The 22,380-nt window shown below is 38.6% G+C and overlaps 3 protein-coding genes across 3 annotated transcripts; 2 read left to right on the top strand and 1 right to left on the bottom strand.

Moving 5' to 3' along the window:
* The first annotated feature begins 6,252 nt into the window (after nucleotides 1–6,252).
* Nucleotides 6,253–7,789, top strand: LOC121759746 (transcription factor TCP9-like). Its single transcript, XM_042155435.1, has one exon. The coding sequence runs from the start codon at nucleotides 6,331–6,333 to the stop codon at nucleotides 7,375–7,377; it is 1,047 nt and encodes a 348-aa protein (XP_042011369.1). The 5' UTR covers nucleotides 6,253–6,330; the 3' UTR covers nucleotides 7,378–7,789.
* A 2,425-nt stretch (nucleotides 7,790–10,214) lies between these two features.
* On the bottom strand, nucleotides 10,215–15,718 carry LOC121784842 (phospholipase D gamma 1-like). The gene is made up of 11 exons (XM_042183094.1): nucleotides 15,350–15,718; nucleotides 13,265–15,086; nucleotides 12,952–13,068; nucleotides 12,524–12,718; nucleotides 12,135–12,383; nucleotides 11,882–11,950; nucleotides 11,640–11,787; nucleotides 11,405–11,553; nucleotides 11,112–11,282; nucleotides 10,800–10,997; nucleotides 10,215–10,571 (listed from the first exon to the last, which is right to left on the bottom strand). Exons 2-11 carry the CDS (start codon nucleotides 15,038–15,040, stop codon nucleotides 10,278–10,280), a joined length of 3,366 nt encoding a protein of 1,121 aa, XP_042039028.1. The 5' UTR covers nucleotides 15,041–15,086; nucleotides 15,350–15,718; the 3' UTR covers nucleotides 10,215–10,277.
* A 1,523-nt stretch (nucleotides 15,719–17,241) lies between these two features.
* On the top strand, nucleotides 17,242–20,193 carry LOC121761741 (CRS2-associated factor 1, mitochondrial-like). Its single transcript, XM_042157366.1, has 5 exons — nucleotides 17,242–17,848; nucleotides 18,554–18,681; nucleotides 18,872–19,097; nucleotides 19,178–19,305; nucleotides 19,663–20,193. The coding sequence occupies exons 1-5, from the start codon at nucleotides 17,275–17,277 to the stop codon at nucleotides 19,843–19,845; spliced, it is 1,239 nt and encodes a 412-aa protein (XP_042013300.1). The 5' UTR covers nucleotides 17,242–17,274; the 3' UTR covers nucleotides 19,846–20,193.
* The last annotated feature ends 2,187 nt before the right edge of the window (nucleotides 20,194–22,380 follow it).

Raw genomic sequence — 22,380 nt, 5'->3', positions numbered from 1 at the left:
GATAATCATCTCCCACCTCCACACTAGCGCCCGTTGTGGCCCGGAGCTGTCCGCCTTCGCCGGTGACACACGGGCCAGACCCAACCTCTCTCGTTGTGGTCTTGTCCCTTCCTCCACCACTCGTTGCCAATGCTCTTAAGGAAAAATTGAGACTTATGCATTGCATTGAAAATAAACTAAGAAATTACTTTAGATGATGAACACTAACTTAATTGATGTGATATTTCTCCTCTAATCAAGGAATTGAAAATCTCAAATTTATACTTGGAATGTGTAAATTATAGTATAACTACAAAATTAAATAACTAAATAAGAGAGTTCTAACCTACAGTTAGAGAAATGATAAGAACGTCGCCTAACAAAAAAATAGTGTTGTGTTTCATTTACTAAAAAAAGATTTTGAAAATTTTTCGTTTTGCAAATATTCAAATCAGATCTTTAAAATGACTAAGTAATCAAATGAATCCCGATATAATCATTTCAAAAAAATATTATCCCGAGTTTCCTATGAATCAATTAGTAATATCTAAATCACCCAAGATTGTGTAAATTTATCAAATTTTTTGGGGTGATCCAGTCCCTTTTTTTGGTACGTGAAGTTGAATACGATTTAAAAAAATTGATATGAAGAAATCTAGCATTGGAAAATACTAATTCTAAATCAATCAATCAATCAACCAAAATGAAAATGACGACCATCGTTAGCTTTGAAGCACCAAAAGTTTTTTCACAGAGTAGATAAATATTCAAGTAAATAGTTGCTGAAATTGATTAATTTAGAGTGTATAAATGTATAAAATAAATTATGTCGTGTACGGTAATATCAATGCGTTGGTAGTCCAAACATTTCAGTAAAATAAAAAAGAAAAAAGAGTCCCACAGTAATAAATTAAGAAACCATACAGAGGTGGGGTCCACCGAAATACGTAGAGTCCCTATCCAAACCAAACCAAACCATGTGGGGACCACACGAGGGAGAGAAAAGTTGGCAAGGCCACATTCTCTGTGGGCCCAAGTTACTACTCTAGTCTCTACAACATCTATGGACCTATGGTAAAAATACACACAACCTATATATATAGATAATAGATAGGGCCACCATACCTCCTCCTCCACCACCACCACCACCACCATGGTCCACCACCTAGAGCTGGCGTCCACCACCACCACAGCGCCGCCCCAAACCCACACCCTTCTTTGGGGGGGCCCCCACCCCCCACCCCTTGAATTCAATACTTGTACTCTCCTTTATATTTTTGTTTCTTCTTACTCTTTTGAGTTGTTATGATTATTGTCTATTTGTTAAATCTTCATTGTTTAGAGGTATTTCAAATTTCAATATTTGTAGATACGAAACTTTTGTTATCGAACCAATTAAAATAACATAATGAGACTACTTTAATAAATGGATGAAATATACTACTCCCTACTCATTTTGTGATTTATACAATTAAGTGTTAATAGGTAAAAATTCTACTAGTATTAACTATGAGTATTAATGAAAAATGTCATACTTCACAAAAATATATGAAAATGCTATGATTACAGTAAAGAGTCTATTATAAGAATGTGTGATTATTGGAGTGATCACATTAATTCTTCAATAAAGGTTTTAAACAACTTCAGTCTATTAATTACAAACTAAATACCCAACTTTTAAGAAAAAAATTGTACCCATTGATTATTCCTGAACTTAGTAGCGTGAATTGTAAAGAGCAACTCCATCAATTTCAAAAATAAATTAAAGTGAAAAAATGAAGTTAATTACGTACAATTATTCCCAATTTGATTATTTGGATTAGTAATTCAATTCCCAAAACAGAAAATTAGAAAAGTAAATACTGTAAGATAAAGTACAAAAATGTAAGAATGTAAAAGTGTGTACGACAAAGTACAACTAGGATAACGATACTAATAGTAATTTAGAAATTGTATACTTTTATGAAATTAAACGTTTTTAATATAGAAGTTATAAATTGTAAGGGTGTCATTTTAAGTTTCCCTTTTGTAAAATAGGAGTACTACTTGGCTATGACTCACACTAAACCCTAACTATGGATTCATTAGAGTGTCCACTATAGGACCGTCGCGCCAATAGCCCCGGCGGGGGCGGTCCCGAGGCGGTCTATAGTGGAGGTGTTGTCCGCCCTCGGGGCGGACGAGGAAAATGGGGGCGGTAGGCGGCGGACAGGCATGCGGCGAGTTTGGGACGAGGACGCGCCTACTCCGGGGCGGACGCGGCGAATAGGCGGGGCTGCTATAATGGAGCCTTGCCCGGCGCGGCGGTAGGCAGTGATTTTTTTTAATTCAATTTAACTCACCTGTAAATACACCTCATTCCATTCATTATTTTCACACAATTCAAACTCTTCATCACTCAGAATTTCTCTCACTATAATTTGTTGTCAGAAATGGACAATTTGTGGAAAGACACGTGGAATGCTCTGATTCAACAGGTGCAACACCAGGCAGCCCAGGAGGATGCGGCGCGCTTGGCGGAGGAGGCGGAGGCTACGATCCCTCGTGCGATTACTCATCGACGGACCATCCAACGAGACCACGTCGGTGCGCACCAGCGTCTAATGGCTGATTACTTTGTGGATAACCCCTGTTATCCACCCGAGATATTCCGCGGGAGATTCAGAATGTCGCAACGGCTGTTCAACCATATAGCGACGAATTTGGCGGAGCGTTACCGATGCTTCACCCTCTGGCGTGATGCCGCTGGCCGGATCGGGCTGTCTACGCAACAGAAGTGCACCGCTGCAATCTGGCAACTTGCCTACGCCGGACCAGCCGATATGTTCGATGAATACCTACAGATGGGTGAGACGACTAGCCTCACGGTGCTTAGGCAGTTTTGTAAGGGGATCCGAGAAATTTTTGGTGGGGAGTTTCTACGGAAGCCCACCCCTGATGAGTGTCAGAGCCTGCTGGATATGCACGGTTCGATCTACGGGTTCCCGGGAATGTTAGGAAGCATCGATTGCATGCATTGGGAGTGGAGGAATTGCCCCATGGCATGGAAAGGCTAGTTCACAACTGGATTCAAAAGCAAACATCCATCGATGATTCTGGAAGCCGTTGCCCACTACCGTTTGCAGATCTGTCATGCGTATTTCGGTGTGGCAGGTTCGAACAATGACATCAATGTTCTTCAGTCATCGCCGCTCTTCAACGATGAGTGCCGGGGGAGGGCCCAGAAATAAGCTTCGTAGCCAACGGCACGCAGTACAGTAGGGGATGCTATTTGGCAGATGAGATATATCCGCGGTGGCCTGTATTCGTCAAGACTGTCTGCCAACCGGTTGGACCGAAGAAACAATATTTTGCGCGCAAACAAGAGGGTGCTATGAAAGATGTTGAGCGAGCTTTTGGTGTCCTCCAATCGCGGTGGGCCATTATACGGTGCCCAGCACGGGTTTGGCACGAAGATGATGTCGCGAATATTATGTTAGCATGTATCATATTGCATAATATGATAATAGAAGATGAATGATTTGCGGCAGAGCGCTGGGCACCGGAAGAGAGCGCAAGTACAAGTCACGGTGTTGCCTCCGCGCCGATCCAGATGGGCGTACCACGGAGCAATGAATATTTGATCCAATGTTTCGCTGATATGCGCAGGACCACATCACATATCACACTCCAGGCAGATTTGATTGAAGAAGTGTGGGCACGTAGGGGAGGTGGGGGCGCAGTGTGAACACCTTTGTGATTTGCACTAGATTAAATTTTCGTTGTATAATTTTTCCTGTACTTTAATACGACGGAAATTTAGTGTTTAATTTTAATTTCTTCACGTATAGTCGTTTTCTTCTAATTACGTATAGCCCGATAAATTTATTCATAATTGCTTGAAACATTAAAATAAAAATTGATTATAAAATTTTGGGGCTATTGGTGTCCACCATAGTGGCGGAAACAAAAATTTGTGGCTGTGGACAAAAAAACTGGGGCTATGGACAAAAACTGGGGCGGGGCTATTTGGATGTCCGTCTTATAGTGGACACCCTTAGTATTAGTAATAATTATTCATCTGTCCTTAAAAGTATGAACTATTTTTTTTTAATTTATAACTTTCTAATTTTAATAACTCTTCTCTCTAATGAGGTGGGACCCACAATACTTTTAAAAAAAATTCTTTTTATCTATCTCTTACTTACCATTTATGCATTAAACTTATGTCAACCAAATATTCATAATCTTTGGAGACAGAGAGAGTATTATCATGCACACGTTGGCTAACCTAAGGGTTGATAGACTAATTCAATAGCGGTTAAAATCACCAATTTTGGTCATTTTAGTCATTTTATTCTCGTAAACTTCAAAAAGAATTAATTATATCAAATCTTGGAGAATTGTATAGTTTTCTTACAACGAGTCATCCATTCAAATCGTCGTTTTTACATGTCAAATTATTCCTACATGACGCATGTAATATTTATTTATATTAAAGTTCACGGGGAAGAACCATTATTTTGCCTTTTCTTCTCAATAAATGGCTTAGTTGGTAATACGTTTCTAATAAATCTTAAGTTTTGAGCCACTATGGAAATTTGAGTCATGGGAAAAATGTGGGCTGAATAACTACTAAAAATAAAAGCTTTATTCAATTTTTCGTTCTTGTTTTTGGAGGGGAAACTCTATTGTCATTGATAGGAAATACGTAGTACAATCTCCCTAATTACTTACTACTCCTACAATTTAGGCTAAATAACCTCCGCCAAGTGATTTATTGTTTTTCAGCACGTGTTTGAGAAAAACGATAATAAATAGTTAAAGTGGATAGAAACTAAAGTAAGAGAGAAAACAATATAGAGGAAGATATCTTCTGCATTATTCTCTATTTACTTTACTTTATCTTCATTTTAACTAGTTATTAGTATTATTTTCTCAAAACAATGACAAAAAAATCAATCACGTGAACTGGAACGAAGGAACGAAGGGAGCATTACCTTCTATTGAGGTTTTTTCATTTTTTTGTTAGTTGGATAATATAGTATGAGTACTCTTATATGGTTTTTGAATTAAATCAAATATCTATATATTAAAGTGAGAAATATCACTACCTAGATGTGTCTCAGTACCTTAAAAAAGTTTAACAACGTACAGTATTACTTGCATAACTTGCCTAGGTTATTCATATCGTGATAGTGTAATTGAAAAAATATCTTATAAATGTAGTCAGTCCAATACCTTCCAACATTTAAAAAGATATTTTATAATTTGGAAATTTGCACATATTTTATTTTTTATTTTACACACTCTTGAATTATTACAATTTGTTCATAAGGCAATTTAAAGTGACGATTTGGTCAAACAAATGGAAGAAGCCAAATACATAGAGGAAATATTTGTTGATTCAATGATATTAAAATACTATCATGATATATGTATCTGGCTAACAGCCGTTACATCAAATTGAAATTTTGCAATAGAAATAATGAAATTTATTTATGAAAAACGGCTTTTACTCTATCAGGTCATCCTGCTGTCACTAAACCGTCCCTTAAATTACTATTCGCGGGCCCTACTGTTCTTTTTTACTCCATCCCTTAACTCAGGGACGGAACCTGCAACCCTCCGTCTCTGAACCGTCCCTTAAATTACTATTCATTCAATTTCATTTTTTATTTTTATTTTCAACCAAATTCAATTAAAAAACACACTTCATTAAAAATAAAATAAGATTACAACTTAAAATTCCAAAAAAATTTAAAAACCTCATTAATAAAATCCTTAAAAAATTAAAAATACATAATTTAAATAAAAAACATATTTTTTAATGTGAATTAATTTGTGGGAATGATTTGATATTTATAGAAGTGATTAGAGGCTTAAAAAAAATAATAATAAAAAATTTGCAAAAAAACCCTATAAACGGCTAGTATATTTTTTGGGATTTTTTTTTAAATTTTTGAATTTTTCCTAAATTTTTTTAAAAAAACAAAAAAATATTTTTCCGGATAAAAACGTCGCCCACTCGCCGACCGACGAGTGAGCGTCACGGACGAACCGGAGCTCACCACGTCGCCAACGCGCGTGGCGAGACGTCTCGCGAGCTGTCCCTCCGGGGACGGGCATTTCTCCGTGACGAGATGGAGACGGAAGACTGCAATGCTGTCCCTTAACCATTCTGTCACTCCGGGGCGAGATAAGTGACAGCTAAGGGACGCGTTGCGGAAGGCCACCAGTACAACTATATAGGTTGCTTGCGCTAGTTTTTCACATGTTTATGAAAACCACATTTTCAATTCTACACACATTTCTCTCTAGATTGGATTAAAATTTTCCCCTAATCTTTTAACCTAATTTTGATTAAATCCTATGGCTTCAACCCAAAACCCAGATTTTCGAGGCGATTTCAAGGAAAATCAACCCGATTCCGACCGCGGTTACCATAATCTGAACTCCTTCCCGCGGCCGCAGGTGACGGCGGCGCAGCCGCTCCGCATGGCGCTCATGAAGGAAGAGGTGCCGGATACGGCGGAGGAGAAGCCGCTGGTGGTTTTGCAGCCGTCGGCGAAAAGATCGTCGACGAAAGACCGCCACACGAAAGTCGAGGGGCGTGGCCGCAGAATCCGTATTCCGGCGACGTGCGCCGCTAGAGTCTTCCAACTCACGCGAGAGCTCGGCCACAAGTCCGACGGCGAGACCATCCGCTGGCTGCTCGAGCAGGCCGAGCCGGCCATAATCGCCGCCACCGGCACCGGAACCGTCCCCGCCATTGCCACGTCAGTCAACGGAACGCTGAAAATCCCCACCGCCGCCGCATCCGCCTCCGTTTCCGTTTCCACCTCCGCCGAGGAAGATCGGAAACGCAAGCGGCTGTCTACCGCCGAATTAATCGACGTGAACAGCTTCAGCTGCTCGCCGCCGAATTCCTCCGCCGCGACCACCGCCTCCGCCTCCGCAGCTACCAATAATTTCGCAATTACGAATGCTAATAATTTCGCAATTATTTCGAGCAACAACGCGTCGGTCTCAGCCCCACTCATGCCAGTGATACCGATTCCCGCAGTCTGGGCGATCCCCATGGTTACATCAACGTCGAATTCGCAGTCTCCGACGTTTCTCATCATTCCGCCGAATCAATCCACGCAGGTCGTCGCCATCCAACCCGGCGCAGCCGCGATGAACATGACGCCGGTAGTCAACATTTCCGCGCCGATCTCCGCATTCGTCTCCGCCATGCAAACCTCAACCGCCGCCGAGCCGCGCGCGGCGGCGCAAATCATGCAATCCGCCGCCGCGGATTTCATCCCCAAACTTAATAATACACCGAGCTCGAGCAATAGCTCCGCCGCGGCAAAGAAGTCTCAGATGCTGAGAGATATTTCATGGGAGATTCACGATAAAAACTCACGAAATTAGGTCATATTTCGGAATCACCTTCTCCTCCAATTAAGCTGCAGATCTCACGGAAAATCTCTTCGCTGAGGGCAGCGGTGGTGGAGGAGGAGAGGAGCGCACGTGTGAGGGCGGAAACGCTCGCAGCTTGGATTGGGAGAAATTTTGTTGGGGAGTGGGACCCCGGTGGCGGCCGCCGTGGTGGTCCCGGATCTTGAGCTAGGTTTAAACAGAGGAAAAGTAAGGGTGGTGGGCTCCGTTAGACGTGGTCGTGTTAATGGGCTTATGAATTTGGTGGGCCTTTCGTTATTATTTTGACGTGTTGTGTTTGGTGGTTCATTTTCCTTTAATTTATAAATTTAGATTCTTAGTTTAGGGGCGATAACTCTTGTATTTTATTTTTTTTCATGTGGCAATATAGTTAGGTTTATGTTAATTTATTTGACTTGTTACTAATTTTTACATGTCGAGTTAACTAAGAATGTTCTTGTATGATTTCGATCCACCACGGCTTGAAAATGTTGCCAAACAATTTCTGACTTGGTAGCATTTCAGCTGATTTGTACTCCTTATTGAGAATGTGGGATTTGGGAGAATATTAATAACGAGAATACAGATATTCAATCATTTATAATATCAATTAATAGAGAATTACATGTCTAAATAAATTTGAATAATATTTTCATAAAGCACTGTATCTTGACAGAAACAAATGCGAAATATGAAAGTTAAATAGCTTTACGAAAGCACTTATTATATTTCGAATGAGAGGTTCGAAAATGAATTTGGTCTCAAAACTAACTTTTACAAATAAGCTCAAAAAGGTTCACCAAATGATTTTTTGTGTAAAATAATCTAAAGAGTAAAATTTTGAATTCAAATACAATCAAATGGGGGAATAGACAATGACATAATTCTTGGAAAGAATGAGTTCGATATTTAATTTTGGGACAATACCATATTTTGAGTGTTGATTTATTTCTTTATAATAAAATTAAACTCGTGTTTTTTTAAATGATTCAGGTCAGCTTTTATCGCAGTTTTCTCAGGTAACGAGTCACTCCCAATAATATTATAAATACATCAATAAAATTGCATTTTAGTCCCTATACATCTACTTATCAAAACTTACTTGCCTTCGATTTTTTCTTAGGGAGAGACAAATTCATTAAGCAAAACTAATTGTATGTGGCTATCTCGAAAGTAAATACCAAACTCGAGCCATCAAAGTGAAGAACATATCAAGAAACTAAATAAAAATGCTTTTATTTATTTATTTATTTATTTATTTATTCCTTTGTGTATTTTTATATAGAGCCTTAAGTTTGAGGGACAATTGTAAATTTGAGATGGGTATTAAAAGTGTGAGCCATAGTCAAGGGACCATAGCACCATAATTTGGTGGAAAAGTGAGGGCACCACCTAGGTAGGTGGTCCACATTAAAAGTGGGTTCGTCCTAATCACTATCATTATTTTATCATATTTTCATTACGAATATTCGAGATTTATTTGACTTATTCCGAGAAGTGGGGTGATTTTCCTCTTATTTACTATTGAGGTAAATTTTTTATGTAAGTCTGTGTTGTGTTTGTGTGCATTCAAGGTGGACACTTGGCCTTGACTATAATATATATGGACAACTTATCCTTGTCGAGCAATTTTCATTTTTTTTAAATTTTTTTTACCGAAATAAATGATAAATTGTTAGAAAAAAATGAAATTTAGTTAAATGATAAATCTATCATGCAATTTTGAAAATCAATCACGATAAGTGACAACTATGAAGTATGGATCTATTCTCATTTTTTATAGTGAATATTCTAGCTATATCCGTGTAATATATTGCTCATATCTTTTAATTAAACAAAATTATTTTTTATGAATCAATAATATTGTTTAATTCATCGACAGTGACTTTTACATGTATAATTTTTCCATATGTAATTTTTCAGCTGCCATTGAGAATAAATCTAAATTTCATAATTATTCTGATTGATTTTTAAAACTGGGACATTAAAATTTAACTTAGTTTCATGAATTTTCAAATAATTTGCTCTAAAATAAATGTTGGTGCAGTGAGCTAAAAATACATTGTGGCTTGTACTACATTTGAGGGTCAGTTATGAAAGATGTTGATTTGTATTCATGAATCAAAAAAGTGTTGGTGGAAGTGGGTAGGTTTTGTGCTTTTATTTGAAGATACAACCTTTGATTAACATTTAGCTGTTTTATTGATATAACCCATTAGATAATGAAAAAACATGTGGCATTGTGAAAATTTCGAAGAAGTAATAAATTTGGTCAAATTTTATTTGTCAGATTAAGATAGTATACACATGCTGGAGCTATTGTGCTTTGCAGAATGTGTAACAACTAATTCCAAGTGGAGATATTTCGAAATGAATATATAAATAAATACTAGTAGTAGTATAAATAAAAGAATAACGAAAATGAGGGGTGGGGCCATATATCTGTGCGTAGAGAGAGAAAGCCCGTGAAAACGTGGTCGACTTCAAGTAGGGCCCGTTTTAAGGTATTTCCAAACGATTAACTAATTTATTGACATTGAGTGAAACATAGCTTTAATCAGTTGCAAAGGATTGAGGATGGTGCAAGTCTTCGTCTTCTTTATATGGTTTCTCGTTATTAACTTATTTACATAAAACCATAATATACTTATTAAATACACAATTATTTCTCAGAAGTAAACAATTGATAACATCACTCGCTCATCACCAATTTCCACCTCCTATATATATATATATATATATATATATATATATATATATATATATATACATACATATATATATATATATATATATATATATATGTATGTACCAATGATTGAGCTTGCAGAAACCAAACCAAGCAATTGAACCCTTGAACAAAATTTTGTGTGTGTTACAAAAAAAAGAGAGAATTATATGGTTAGATTTTCCTGTATGGCAATGAATGATCCAACGATGTTACCTCCAACGTCTGGGAAGGTTTCGAAACCATGGATAGGCTTCACTTTGCCCTGCCGGTCGACATCCACAGGATACTTTATAAGGTGCCCCCTCATCTCTGAGACCTGTGGGGATGAAAACTGTTCCCAGTTGGCTTCACCTAACGACCTTACACGTCGAACGCACTCCAAGGACTCCGGCCGTGTGAAGCATTCTTCCAAAAACCCTACATGCTCCGCCCATAGAGACATCCTATATCCATATATCTGCCCAAAATGCAAGTCCAAACATCAAGAATGTAGATTAGTATTTTGATAGGCTTAATTGCCGGATTTAACTCTTTACACGTTTAGCGATGTTCACACAGATTGCTCTAATTATCGGAAAAGCATAGATGGAGTAAAACTTTCAAAGAAGTGATGTTTAGTTGCAACGATAGGGAAAAGAGGTGAAAAATAGACCATGCTTTCTGAGATTTGGTTCAACGGTTTTACCTGTCCTTGAGGACTAGATAGTCTTTTTGACCAGGTGTGCTGCGGTTGATACGCTCCCATCGCGATCTCCGTGTCTCGAGTGCCCTCCATCGATCGTTGATTGATGTTTGCAGACCCCAGGATTACATACTCATCATCAACTATCATACCTTTTGAGTGAACATAGATCATGAATCTGCGGCTTTTCCGGCTGAGCCCCTGAAAACGAAAGAAGTTACACAAGCTATTGCAAAGAATCGAGGTCCAAGCTATCTTTGTTTTCGTGCAGAAGAGTTATGAAGCACATTTGGTTGGTGAACAACGATAGAGTACCTGAGGATTGTTGGTTATGGGCTGATTATCGGGCGCCTCGCCTGCATCAAGAGCCTCACGGTTGCCAAGGCAGTAAAAGTTCAAGTAATCTTGAGGTGTGTAAGCATCCTCGAGCCCCACCTCAACTAACGCTTTGTATATAGTTTCGTACATCATTTGCATTGTTTTGTGCTGGGAAAAAAAGCCAAAGGAGTTACAACACTCTCAAAAAACTCAATGCTGAATCAGCAAGATCGTCAGATAGCACGTAGCCAAAATTATAAGAAAGTATAGATAGATGCCAATATCTCTACCTGCCAAAATAAAATCCTTTGTGTAGCAGCCCCTGTCGGATTGCCCTCCGGCCACATTGGGATGACAATATAAGCTGCAAATCTCTCGTGTGCTCGGATTTTTTCCGCGATTTTTAAGGCGATTTCCATTGGAATCAGATTGTTGGCACCTACATAGAATCACATATTGCTTTTAATGAGAGGCTGCTGAATTTGTTGGGATTTCAAGACATAGCAAAAGAAATATAGTGCATACCAACATCCTTGTACTGGCTCCAGTTGTAAGATGACCCGATAAAGTACTGGTTCTCGATGTATATGAAATGTTGGGCGGAGCGAATAGCTTTTACATATGCCGTGTGTATGCTCATATCTATAAGAAGGTTCTTCCCGCAGACCAAGTTCTGTTTTTATGGAAGGTATTATTCCTTTTAGTGAAAAAAAGTTTCAGTAAACACTTGAGAGAACATGCTGCAACGAATATATCTTTCAACTCACCCGGTGCATAGCATCTCTAGGATCCTTCGGGAAGCCTTTGACAGAGTTTGAATCAATAGAACGGAACACCTGAAAATCGCACCAAAGAGGAAGAATAATCAAATGCAATCTCCACAAAACTAGGTTGATTTTTTCAATCTATCATGTTAAACTTGAAATTAAAACAATATTGAAGAGAGAATATTTTAATTAGTCCTCTCCTTGTTATATCCAAGGACGAAATTTGACCTATAGGTCGACGAGATTAGTATACCTGCACATGCCAACCCTCAGGGTCATTATCACTGATACAAGGAGCATCAGTCAACCCCAATATCTCAGGCATCCTTTCTATTCGAAGCAAAGCATCGTCATACGAAATCTTCAGCTTTTTTATGCCGCGAGGCTTTGAAGCCTTCAGCCATCGCTCCTCGAAATTAGACAGGACATCGTATGCTGCAGGCCCATCAATTTTACAGTGCAAATCATGCCATGGTTCTCTTGGACATCCGGTTGTACTACCCTATTCACGTAGCGACTTGAATCAACAAATAGATAGAGGCCATGCAGTTTGCTAATTCTTGACTTATTAGAGAGGAATATATCCTTGAAAACAGAACATGCCCATAAAAACATTAAACGGATATAGGATGAATGAATTACCGTATAAGTTGGATTGTGATAATCATCTGAATGGGAAGTTTGCAGTGTTCTGAATAAAGCATGGCGTGGAGTATCATACCGCCCGTCACATAGGTCTAGTCCTCCTAGAAAAGCAATTATTCTTCTTCTGTTATCTCCAGCATCGGCATCCACTATCACAGTTTTCTGATGGTGTGTATAAATGACTCCAACTTCCTGATCATGGCAAAAAAAAGAAAAAAAAAACTGAACACCACGATTTACAATAACTATACCAATATAAAGTAGATGGCTCCAAAACAAAAGACTGAGTTTAGAAGCATATTTGAAACTCAACCTCCTAGCTTCAACTTAAACATCAGACTTGAATATCTCAATTAAAAAGATAAAAACCTATTAGTGAGTGATGATATAAAACAATACACCAAAAACGTGCATTTGAAACCTACCCTCTGCATCATCCAGCTATGGCGCTTTCCAGCCACTCGGGGACAAAGAAGCACTTGAACAGAAGAATGTTTAAAGAACCGGCGAGTTTCTTCATCATGAGTTTGCATGACCCCATCCTGAATATGAAAGAAAACTCTAAGACGATAATGTTTTTCAAACAGGCACTACCAAATCAAACTGTAAACTGAAATAATAATTGTGTTTTATGCTAAAAATTGACAAAGAAAAGCATAAGGTGATCACTTTTGTAGATGATGTTGACATGTAACTGAGTGCCTCAATTTAAATGTTTAGCATGAATTGGGCACTTACTGTTTTGTATCCCAATATGCTTCTTGATGTAGGGTCATCCCACACTAGAAGCAGCACTCTAACTCCTTCCTGCGATTTCGATCTCAGAAGTTCGCCCAATGTGTAATCAGATAGAGAATTATCATCCCTAATAAGTCTAACTTTGTGCCAGATTGACCATCCAGTTATATATATCAGGCGTCGAGCTCGGCGTATCGCGTCAAAGATGTCTCGCCAACATTGCCCATGCACATACTGCATGCCATTTCCGAGCGTCAGATTCGGTAGGCATCCATCAGGTACATGAGCATCTTGATAAAGAGTCACTCTACCACCTCTCCTGAGAGGAAAATAAGTCTGAGGGACTCCAATATAATTGGGGCCGGCTCCAACTCCGTTGTAGTATATGCTCAATTGCTGAATTGGAGTATACTTCATCGAAAGACTCAAAACAGCTCCAGCCTTGCTAGGCTTTCCACTAGCACTAAGGATTGGGAAAATTCCCTTTATTTGCTCTCCTCCATATATATGCTCAACTGGAATCGATACCGTTCCTATATACTGAGACCCGACAATATCGTTATCCTTCACAACAAAGTTCACTTCAGCAGCATAATGAGCTACCGGAACTGTAAAGTTCTGCATCCACACTGGATTTTCATCATTGCTTATAACATAAGTCCTTGCAAAAGTGGCACCTGCTACGGTTACGGAGACGTACGGATCACTTGTAATCTTACTTTTCAGTTGCCCTTCGATCTTGCTGGTCAAGTTACCAGGCAATCTGTCAAACATATCCCCTATGGTTCTGTGGAACATATCCATGTTTGGGAGGTTCTTTGCTTCATATATACAAATATCTAAGTTCCCATGCAAGAGCAAAACCTTTAGAGATGTTTTAGAAGGTGAAACTGGCACAAGCTGCATGCTATTATCAATACTTGATGACGGCGGATGATACTCCATCATGCTTGAAGGTCCCTCCCACCATGAAAATCTGTGATGATGCGCGTGTTTACCCCCTGTCCCAGTAGTAGTCACTGGCAGAGGTCCCGAGTAAAACTTATGAGGACCACCAGTGGCAGCTGCAGGGGCCGGAGGGGAAGCTGGTGCAGAAGGTGGCCTCGTCTGAATCTCAGACAAATGCATGTTTGCCAAATGGTCATCAATAGGTGGATAGAGTGGAGGGTGGCTTGAAAAACTTTCTTCTGAGTGAGCTGAGTCACAAATAGGAGACACATTACCCTGGTGATGGTGATGATGGCTGGAGTGATCACCGCTGTCTCTAGGAGGGGTTATGGGGTGAGCATCCGGAGGCTGCAACCGCCCAGATTCTTGATGGTGGAGATAATGAAACGAGCCATATCTGAAGCTACCATATGCCTCAAAATTAGGCTGAGGAGGAGGAGGAGATGATGATGATGATGATGACAGAGGGTGAGGATGGGGAGGAGGAGAAGACGATGGCGAAGCAGCTGGATATCCATGGTATGGGTAAGGGTGAGAAATATAATCTGATGCATGGTGGGCCGAAGGGGGAGGCAGTGGCGACGTTGGAGCACTTGAATAGTGATAATTCAGGGGCGGAGAGGCATATGGGGTTTGATAGTAAGGATACGGTGGAAAGGCCGCATATGGGCCAGCAGGCGGAGGATGATAAACAGGCTGTCCACCGGGATTAGGAGGCGGATACGCACTAGGCTGAGGGTATTGATTAGGAGGCGGTGGCCCACTGGGGTAGCCATAGGCAGGATTGTAAGGGTATGAAGGTGCAGGGTAATTGTTATGGTTCTCCATTTGTAAAATCAAACTGCTCCTTCCGATTTCTATCAAAATTCAAACCCTATAAATCAAACAAACACAAAGCACATTGATCAAAACGGGCCTCTTCTACATGAATTCAATAATGATCTACCTATCAATCAGCAGCTACAGCTAACGAATGATGCAGATAAAGATCGTGTTTTTATAGATTAGAGGATTGATTAAGGACAAACTATCAAAACAGGTTTCTCTAATTGCTCCAACAAATTCACGAATATAAAAAAAGCTTCGATCCTATTAAAGTCAGAATTCTGAAACGTGACTGAGATGAAGAAGATTTACCTTTTAATTCGTGAATATCTTCTCTCATCTTCTGAACAAACAATGCGAAATGAGCGCGTTACGCAAAGGAATCCCTAATTCTATCTGGTTAGATTCAAGCAAAATTCGACCTTTTTACCGGCTTTTTCATGGGATTTTTAGGATTCGAAGTTACACAGGGAATGGGTTTCAGAAACACGTGGAATTACCTGATTGGCTTATAATGGAAACAGAAACACGTTTGCTTCCATTAGTATGTTTTCCCGAGCTTTGGTTTTGTCGGTTTTCCAGTTATGAATGAAGTTTCGTTGTATGAAATGCGAAATCCACTGCAAAAACGAAGTCTATCCTTTCTCCAATACTCCATTTATGCGTGAGTTCTAGAATGTTACGAATTTGGCCACCTACATTTTACTAATAGTAAGTACTATATATTCCAAATACTACTATTATACACATTCACACGACGAAGTCATAGATGTGAAAATCAGGAAATAGGCTAACCGATCCAACCAAAGATTGGTTTTTAGCACTTACGAGTTGTCAATTAAATATTTAATTCGTTATTAATAGGATATTACTCACTTTTATTTTATCTATTTATATATTATTATTATGATGTTTTCGGCACTTAGGACATCCATTTATTTGATTCGAGTTCTATTAGTATTATATTACTCACTCTTATTTTATCTATTGTTATGATGTTTTCGGCACTTAGGACATCTACAATGGGACGAACGATGTCACATCCGATCTGCCACTGCAAGTGGGTGGACGATGTCACGGCCTTGCCCATGTTTGATGCTTAGTCCGCGGACAATTAGGCGGATGATCATTGTCCGATCTTGTCTGCCCCATTGCGGGCGGCTAGACGACGGAGACCCGATTTTTTTTTACTCTATATATGCCTCATTTTTACGCTCATTCTCACACAGTTAACTCCAATCTCTTCCCTCATCTCATTTTCTCTCTCACTAATAATTCAAAGATGAATCCCAGCGGTTTCTCTCGTGAGACTAAAAACAACTTTGAAAGTGTAATGTAATTTGATTAAAAATTGAATAGTTGAAAAATGTAAAAAAAAAAAAAAGTCGACGAACCGTCGAACCTGCCCGGAACCGGCGGTTCAAGCCGAAAACCGGTGGTTTTGAACCGCCGCGTAAACCGCCGGTTTGTTGAACCTAAACCGGAACCGCTGGGAGCTAGGCGGGCTGGTTCAGGTTCAAGCATTTCCTGAACCTTGAATCGCCGGTTCATGACCCTGAACCGGCGGTTCGTGACCCTTTTGCACACCTAGTTCTAACCAAAAAAATGCCGCCCTTTATTTAATGTAAATTCAATTTTACCTTTTTACCTTTGTATAACAAAAAAAAATGTTTTCATTTTAAAGTCTTTAAACCACTTTTATTTTTGTCAAATCATACTAGTAATATTTATGAGAAATTCAACTTTGTTTGAATGAGCGGAGTAATAGTTAATATAAAATTCGAAACTATTAACAAAGTAGGATTTTTAGTTATTCGATTGTTCAGGTTTAGATATCCGCATGGAGTAATTTAGTACCCAAATAACCAAATCAATAATCGGGTCATGAATCAGATGTGATGTTGAGCATTTTCGAGTATGGATATTCAATTTTTCGAATCGAATACATGTTTTTATACCTGTAAGACGTAAGTAGTGATTGGTTAGTGTGCGCGATGAGCAACAGTCATCTCTACAGTGAGATAAAAGGAAATTTGGATTATTTAGGGAAACACTAAAAAATCAAAATATTTTTTAATATAGGTTTAGATTGAGACACACACCATTGCTAACTTTATACTCCTATTGTGCAGAAATTTTAATTAATTAAAAAAATACTCCTAAAAGATGGTAAATAAATTTCTAAAACCCTCACTGGCTAAATGGCTAAAACCCTTGGCAGTTGATCGACTGGTGTAATGAGAAAAATGGCGACCCAGCTCAGCCGTCTCCTTCGCCACAAAACACCGCCGGAAATAGCGATTTTCTCCACGCGCCGCTCTCTCTCGACAAACGCTGCCTCGCCCTCTTCGAAGCTCCAATCGGTGTACAACTTCATCTCCCCTCCCTCTTTCCACCCGCACCCGCCCGATAATAGCTCCAATTCTCAACCCGAATCCCGGACCCGGAAACGATCCAAACCCCCTTACCGCCCGCCGTCGTCGCTGGATCAACCCGACCGCCCGATCAAATCCGAGCTGCCGTTCGATTTTCAGTTCAGCTACACCGAAAGCAACACGAAAGTCCGGCCAATCGGGCTCAGGGAACCCAAATACTCGCCTTTCGGGCCGGGCCGAGTGGACCGGGTATGGACCGGCGTTTGTGCCCCCGCTGTGGACCCGAAAGTGGGGTATGCCGGAGTTGATGGTGAATTGGAGGAGAAGAGGAGAGAGATGAGGGAAATGGTTCAGGGTGAGCCCTTGACTAATGCTGAGAGGAAGGCCATTGTTGAGAGGTTTCAGAGGCCTAAAGCCAAGATGCAGATTAATTTGGGTTTGTTACTATGCCCTAATTATACTGTTGAAATGGAATAAGATATTATTGTCTGTGCAAATTATGAGCATGGGTAGGAGAAAGTTTTGAACTTTTACAGGAGCTGCTGGATTCAAATTTGATCAACTTGTTTGAAGCAGAGTTGTGTTAATGGACTCTTTTTTTTGTATGAATATGAACTTGATGGCTTTGAGATGTTTCTAGTGATTGAAATCTGTATGTTTCTTTCTGATGCCAATAAAATTTTTAAGTCCTGGGGAAAATCATGAAGCTGGTGATGCCTGATTGATGAAATCATAGTTCCTTAAATAGCCAGGTGCCATGATATGCTGATACATTACATAACATGGAGCTCTGTTTTATGTAATTCGACAAATTAGAAGGAAAAATTATATGCCAGGTTGAGTAACGTTGTATTTGGTGAACTGGGTGCTGGAGGTTATGCTTTGTAGTGATAAAACTTTCTCCTTTTGTTTTCTTCTCTGAAAAGGGTTTAGTCATGTCTATGAGGTTATCTCTGCATAATTTGGGAAATAAGCACCTCCATAATGTTTATATCAGTCTCCTGAATGCATGACCTGGCTTTGAAAACTTAGGCTGAAAATGGAGCTGATTTGCAATCTTATGAATTATTGAATTAGTTGTGGTTCACTTTAGGACAAGTAGCTCTACCTTTTGATGGTGCTTTCATGTTTTCTTAAATAGGGAGGGATGGGTTAACACACAACATGCTGGATGTTATTCATAATCACTGGAAACATGCTGAAGCCGTTAGGATAAAGTGTATGGGAGTACCTACCGTTGATATGAAAAATGTATGCGCTCAGTTGGAGGTATTTTCCTTTTCCATTCGACTTTGTTGCAGTTCTATTGCTATTGAGGTATCATAGTGTTCGTTGGAGTTTGTTTTTATTCACAATCTTGTATAGAACCGTGAAACTTCTTCCAGTAAATGGATTTAAATCTTTGATATTTTAATTGTAATTTTATTTTATTTAAAGCATTTTTATGTTTTTATTTCAGGACAAAACATTCGGGAAGATTATCCATAGACACGGTGGCCAGCTTATCCTTTACAGAGGTAGACATTATAAGCCAAGCAAAAGGCCTGTGGTTCCACTTATGCTGTGGAAGCCTCAAGAGCCTGTGTATCCAAGGCTTATAAAAACTACCATTGAAGGCTTAAGCATCGAGGAAACAAAAGAGATGAGGAAAACAGGGCTATCTGTCCCTGCTTTGACTAGACTTGGTAAAATCTCGCCCCAACGTTTGTTAATTTACAAATTCTTGTACGAGATCTTCTGACACATATGAATCCATCTGTGTCAGCTAAAAACGGCTATTATGGAAGTCTTGTACCCATGGTTCGCGATGCCTTTCTTTCTGATGAGCTGCTCCGGATAGACTGTAAAGGCCTCCCGAGAAGTGATTACAAGAAAATTGGCTGCAAACTGAAGGTAAATGCTTTTTTATTGACTGAAGTTGGAAGTGATTTCATATCATAGTTGTGGTAATTGGAAGATTATATGCAAATTAAGCTAGTAGGTTTTGAAAATTTATGCCACTTCACGTGTGCAGTCATTTCCAAAGAATTGTGATTTACTATCAAGAAAGGATATAATGAAGCATCTAACTGCTTGACTAATGATGCTATTTCTTAGCTTTTTAAGGCTAATATGTTCAATATTTCTTTATAGCTTCTAACTACGTGACTGCCATGTTCCGACTGCCTAGTGAATATTTCTATCAATTTCTTGATTTTATCTAGCATCGACTGCTGCTGTAACCGTGGCTTGTTAATATTATCGATACAGGACTTAGTTCCTTGCATCCTCGTTACGTTTGAGAAGGAGCAGATTGTCATATGGAGGGGTACAAACTATAAGCCAGCAGAGGGAGGTTACTTCCTGACAGAAAGGGAATCATTCGACAATGCATCAGATGAGGCTGGTTTTGATTCCGGCGATTCTGACGATGATTCATCAACACAAACATGATCTGTTCTACAAGAACCATGATTCCCCAACCACAGTGATGAAAGATGAGCTAAAAATGGGCAGATGGTAGTGAAAATTTGACACCTTGACTTTGGAAAAACCTCTCCAACCACAGAGAAAGATGCACACAAGTGAAGAAACACAAATGCAGAAAAGATGCAGATGAACTTTTTTTTTTAGATTGGTTAGATTTTTCATATGCTAATTATATGTTTGATCGGTTTATTCGATGTGCATCATGTATAGTTTATTATTTATCGTGTTTATTTTTACACGTACAAATAGTTATAAACTTATTGTAAAGATAATTTCAAGTATGTATAATTGTATATTGTATTTATAGCTTTAGTTTCCAGCTTTTTTTTTATATGGTGATGATTGAATAAGGGCATCAATGATGGCTGCTGCGTGGATGACTTTAAGCTAATAATTAAACAATTTTTTCATCTTGCATAAGTTTTATTACTATTTGCCATCTGAAACCCGATGAATGAAGTACTATAATAGCTATTTAAATTACTATAAATTTTGGTAAAAATTTGGCCAGCCTCTTAAAACTAAAATAGAATAAAAAATTAAAAGTTTTTAAATTATCTTATTCATATAAATTCAGGTAAAAGTAAAATCGATAATGACATGATAATCAAAATTATCCAACCTTGTGGCAATTTTTTCCTCCTCAATCCTAGGGTCAACCTCCACAGTAGACAATTTTGGCAAAAATGTAATTTCATAAATTAATATTTAATTTTTTAAAATTTTATAGCAATGATCATATTTGGACTAAATTTTGTAATCTAACTAAATATTACTAGTATTCATTTTGTGCGTGGTCAACATTTTGAATATTATCGTCTTAAAAAAAATCTTGAATATTGATTAGTTTCAGGAAAAGCGTAATTAATCGTTTGGTGGGTTTCCTTTTCTCGTCGGTCTGATCTTACTTTGGTAAGTTCGTTTTTCAGATAATATAAATATGAATAGGATTGAAATAATTGAAAATACAAATAAAAAATTCTAAATCTACCGCATTAAATCCAAATCAAATTAAAAAATTCAAAATATTCCAAAAATTTGGAAAATCCGAACTGAATGTAATATTGACATTCCAATTATTCAGATTATAATATTTATTCAACATATAATAGCAATACAGGGAAAGTGTGGAGTATGATTCACATATTCATTTATGAAATTTATAAAAAAATTAGTTACCATGAAAACTCATTTTATTGAATATTGCCGAATCGCTCCAATCCGAATTTGTGGTCACGTGCGACTCACGTGGAGAAAACTATACAATATACATATTCCATGATGGCTGTCTGTTTCTCTCTAACTTTTCCCTCCTTTCTTATCATTGTTTAATTTCCAATTTCCAATTTCCAATTTCCAATTAAACAAATTTCACAGAATCAATCTCTGGATCCTCTCTCTTTCTACCTTCCATCCTCATCAATGGCGGTAGAGGGCCATTCTCTCTCCGCTCCCCTCCTTTCCTCCGAGCAGCCGCCCCACCACATCGTCACCGTCCACGATCAGCCCCAACCCCCTATTCAATCGGAAGACGACAATCGCCACAATCCGTACGCCTTCGTCGGGGTGCACGGCGGATTCCAAAATATTCCAAATCAAATTAAAAAATTCAAAATATTCCAAAAATTTGGAAAATCCGAACTGAATGTAATATTGACATTCCAATTATTCAGATTATAATATTTATTCAACATATAATAGCAATACAGGGAAAGTGTGGAGTATGATTCACATATTCATTTATGAAATTTATAAAAAAATTAGTTACCATGAAAACTCATTTTATTGAATATTGCCGAATCGCTCCAATCCGAATTTGTGGTCACGTGCGACTCACGTGGAGAAAACTATACAATATACATATTCCATGATGGCTGTCTGTTTCTCTCTAACTTTTCCCTCCTTTCTTATCATTGTTTAATTTCCAATTTCCAATTTCCAATTTCCAATTAAACAAATTTCACAGAATCAATCTCTGGATCCTCTCTCTTTCTACCTTCCATCCTCATCAATGGCGGTAGAGGGCCATTCTCTCTCCGCTCCCCTCCTTTCCTCCGAGCAGCCGCCCCACCACATCGTCACCGTCCACGATCAGCCCCAACCCCCTATTCAATCGGAAGACGACAATCGCCACAATCCGTACGCCTTCGTCGGGGTGCACGGCGGATTCCAAAATATTCCAAATCAAATTAAAAAATTCAAAATATTCCAAAAATTTGGAAAATCCGAACTGAATGTAATATTGACATTCCAATTATTCAGATTATAATATTTATTCAACATATAATAGCAATACAGGGAAAGTGTGGAGTATGATTCACATATTCATTTATGAAATTTATAAAAAAATTAGTTACCATGAAAACTCATTTTATTGAATATTGCCGAATCGCTCCAATCCGAATTTGTGGTCACGTGCGACTCACGTGGAGAAAACTATACAATATACATATTCCATGATGGCTGTCTGTTTCTCTCTAACTTTTCCCTCCTTTCTTA

This window comes from Salvia splendens, chromosome 2 (genome assembly GCF_004379255.2).
Source record: "Salvia splendens isolate huo1 chromosome 2, SspV2, whole genome shotgun sequence".
NCBI classification, from domain to species: Eukaryota; Viridiplantae; Streptophyta; class Magnoliopsida; order Lamiales; family Lamiaceae; genus Salvia; species Salvia splendens.
This window is presented reverse-complemented; position numbering and strand designations above follow the sequence as displayed.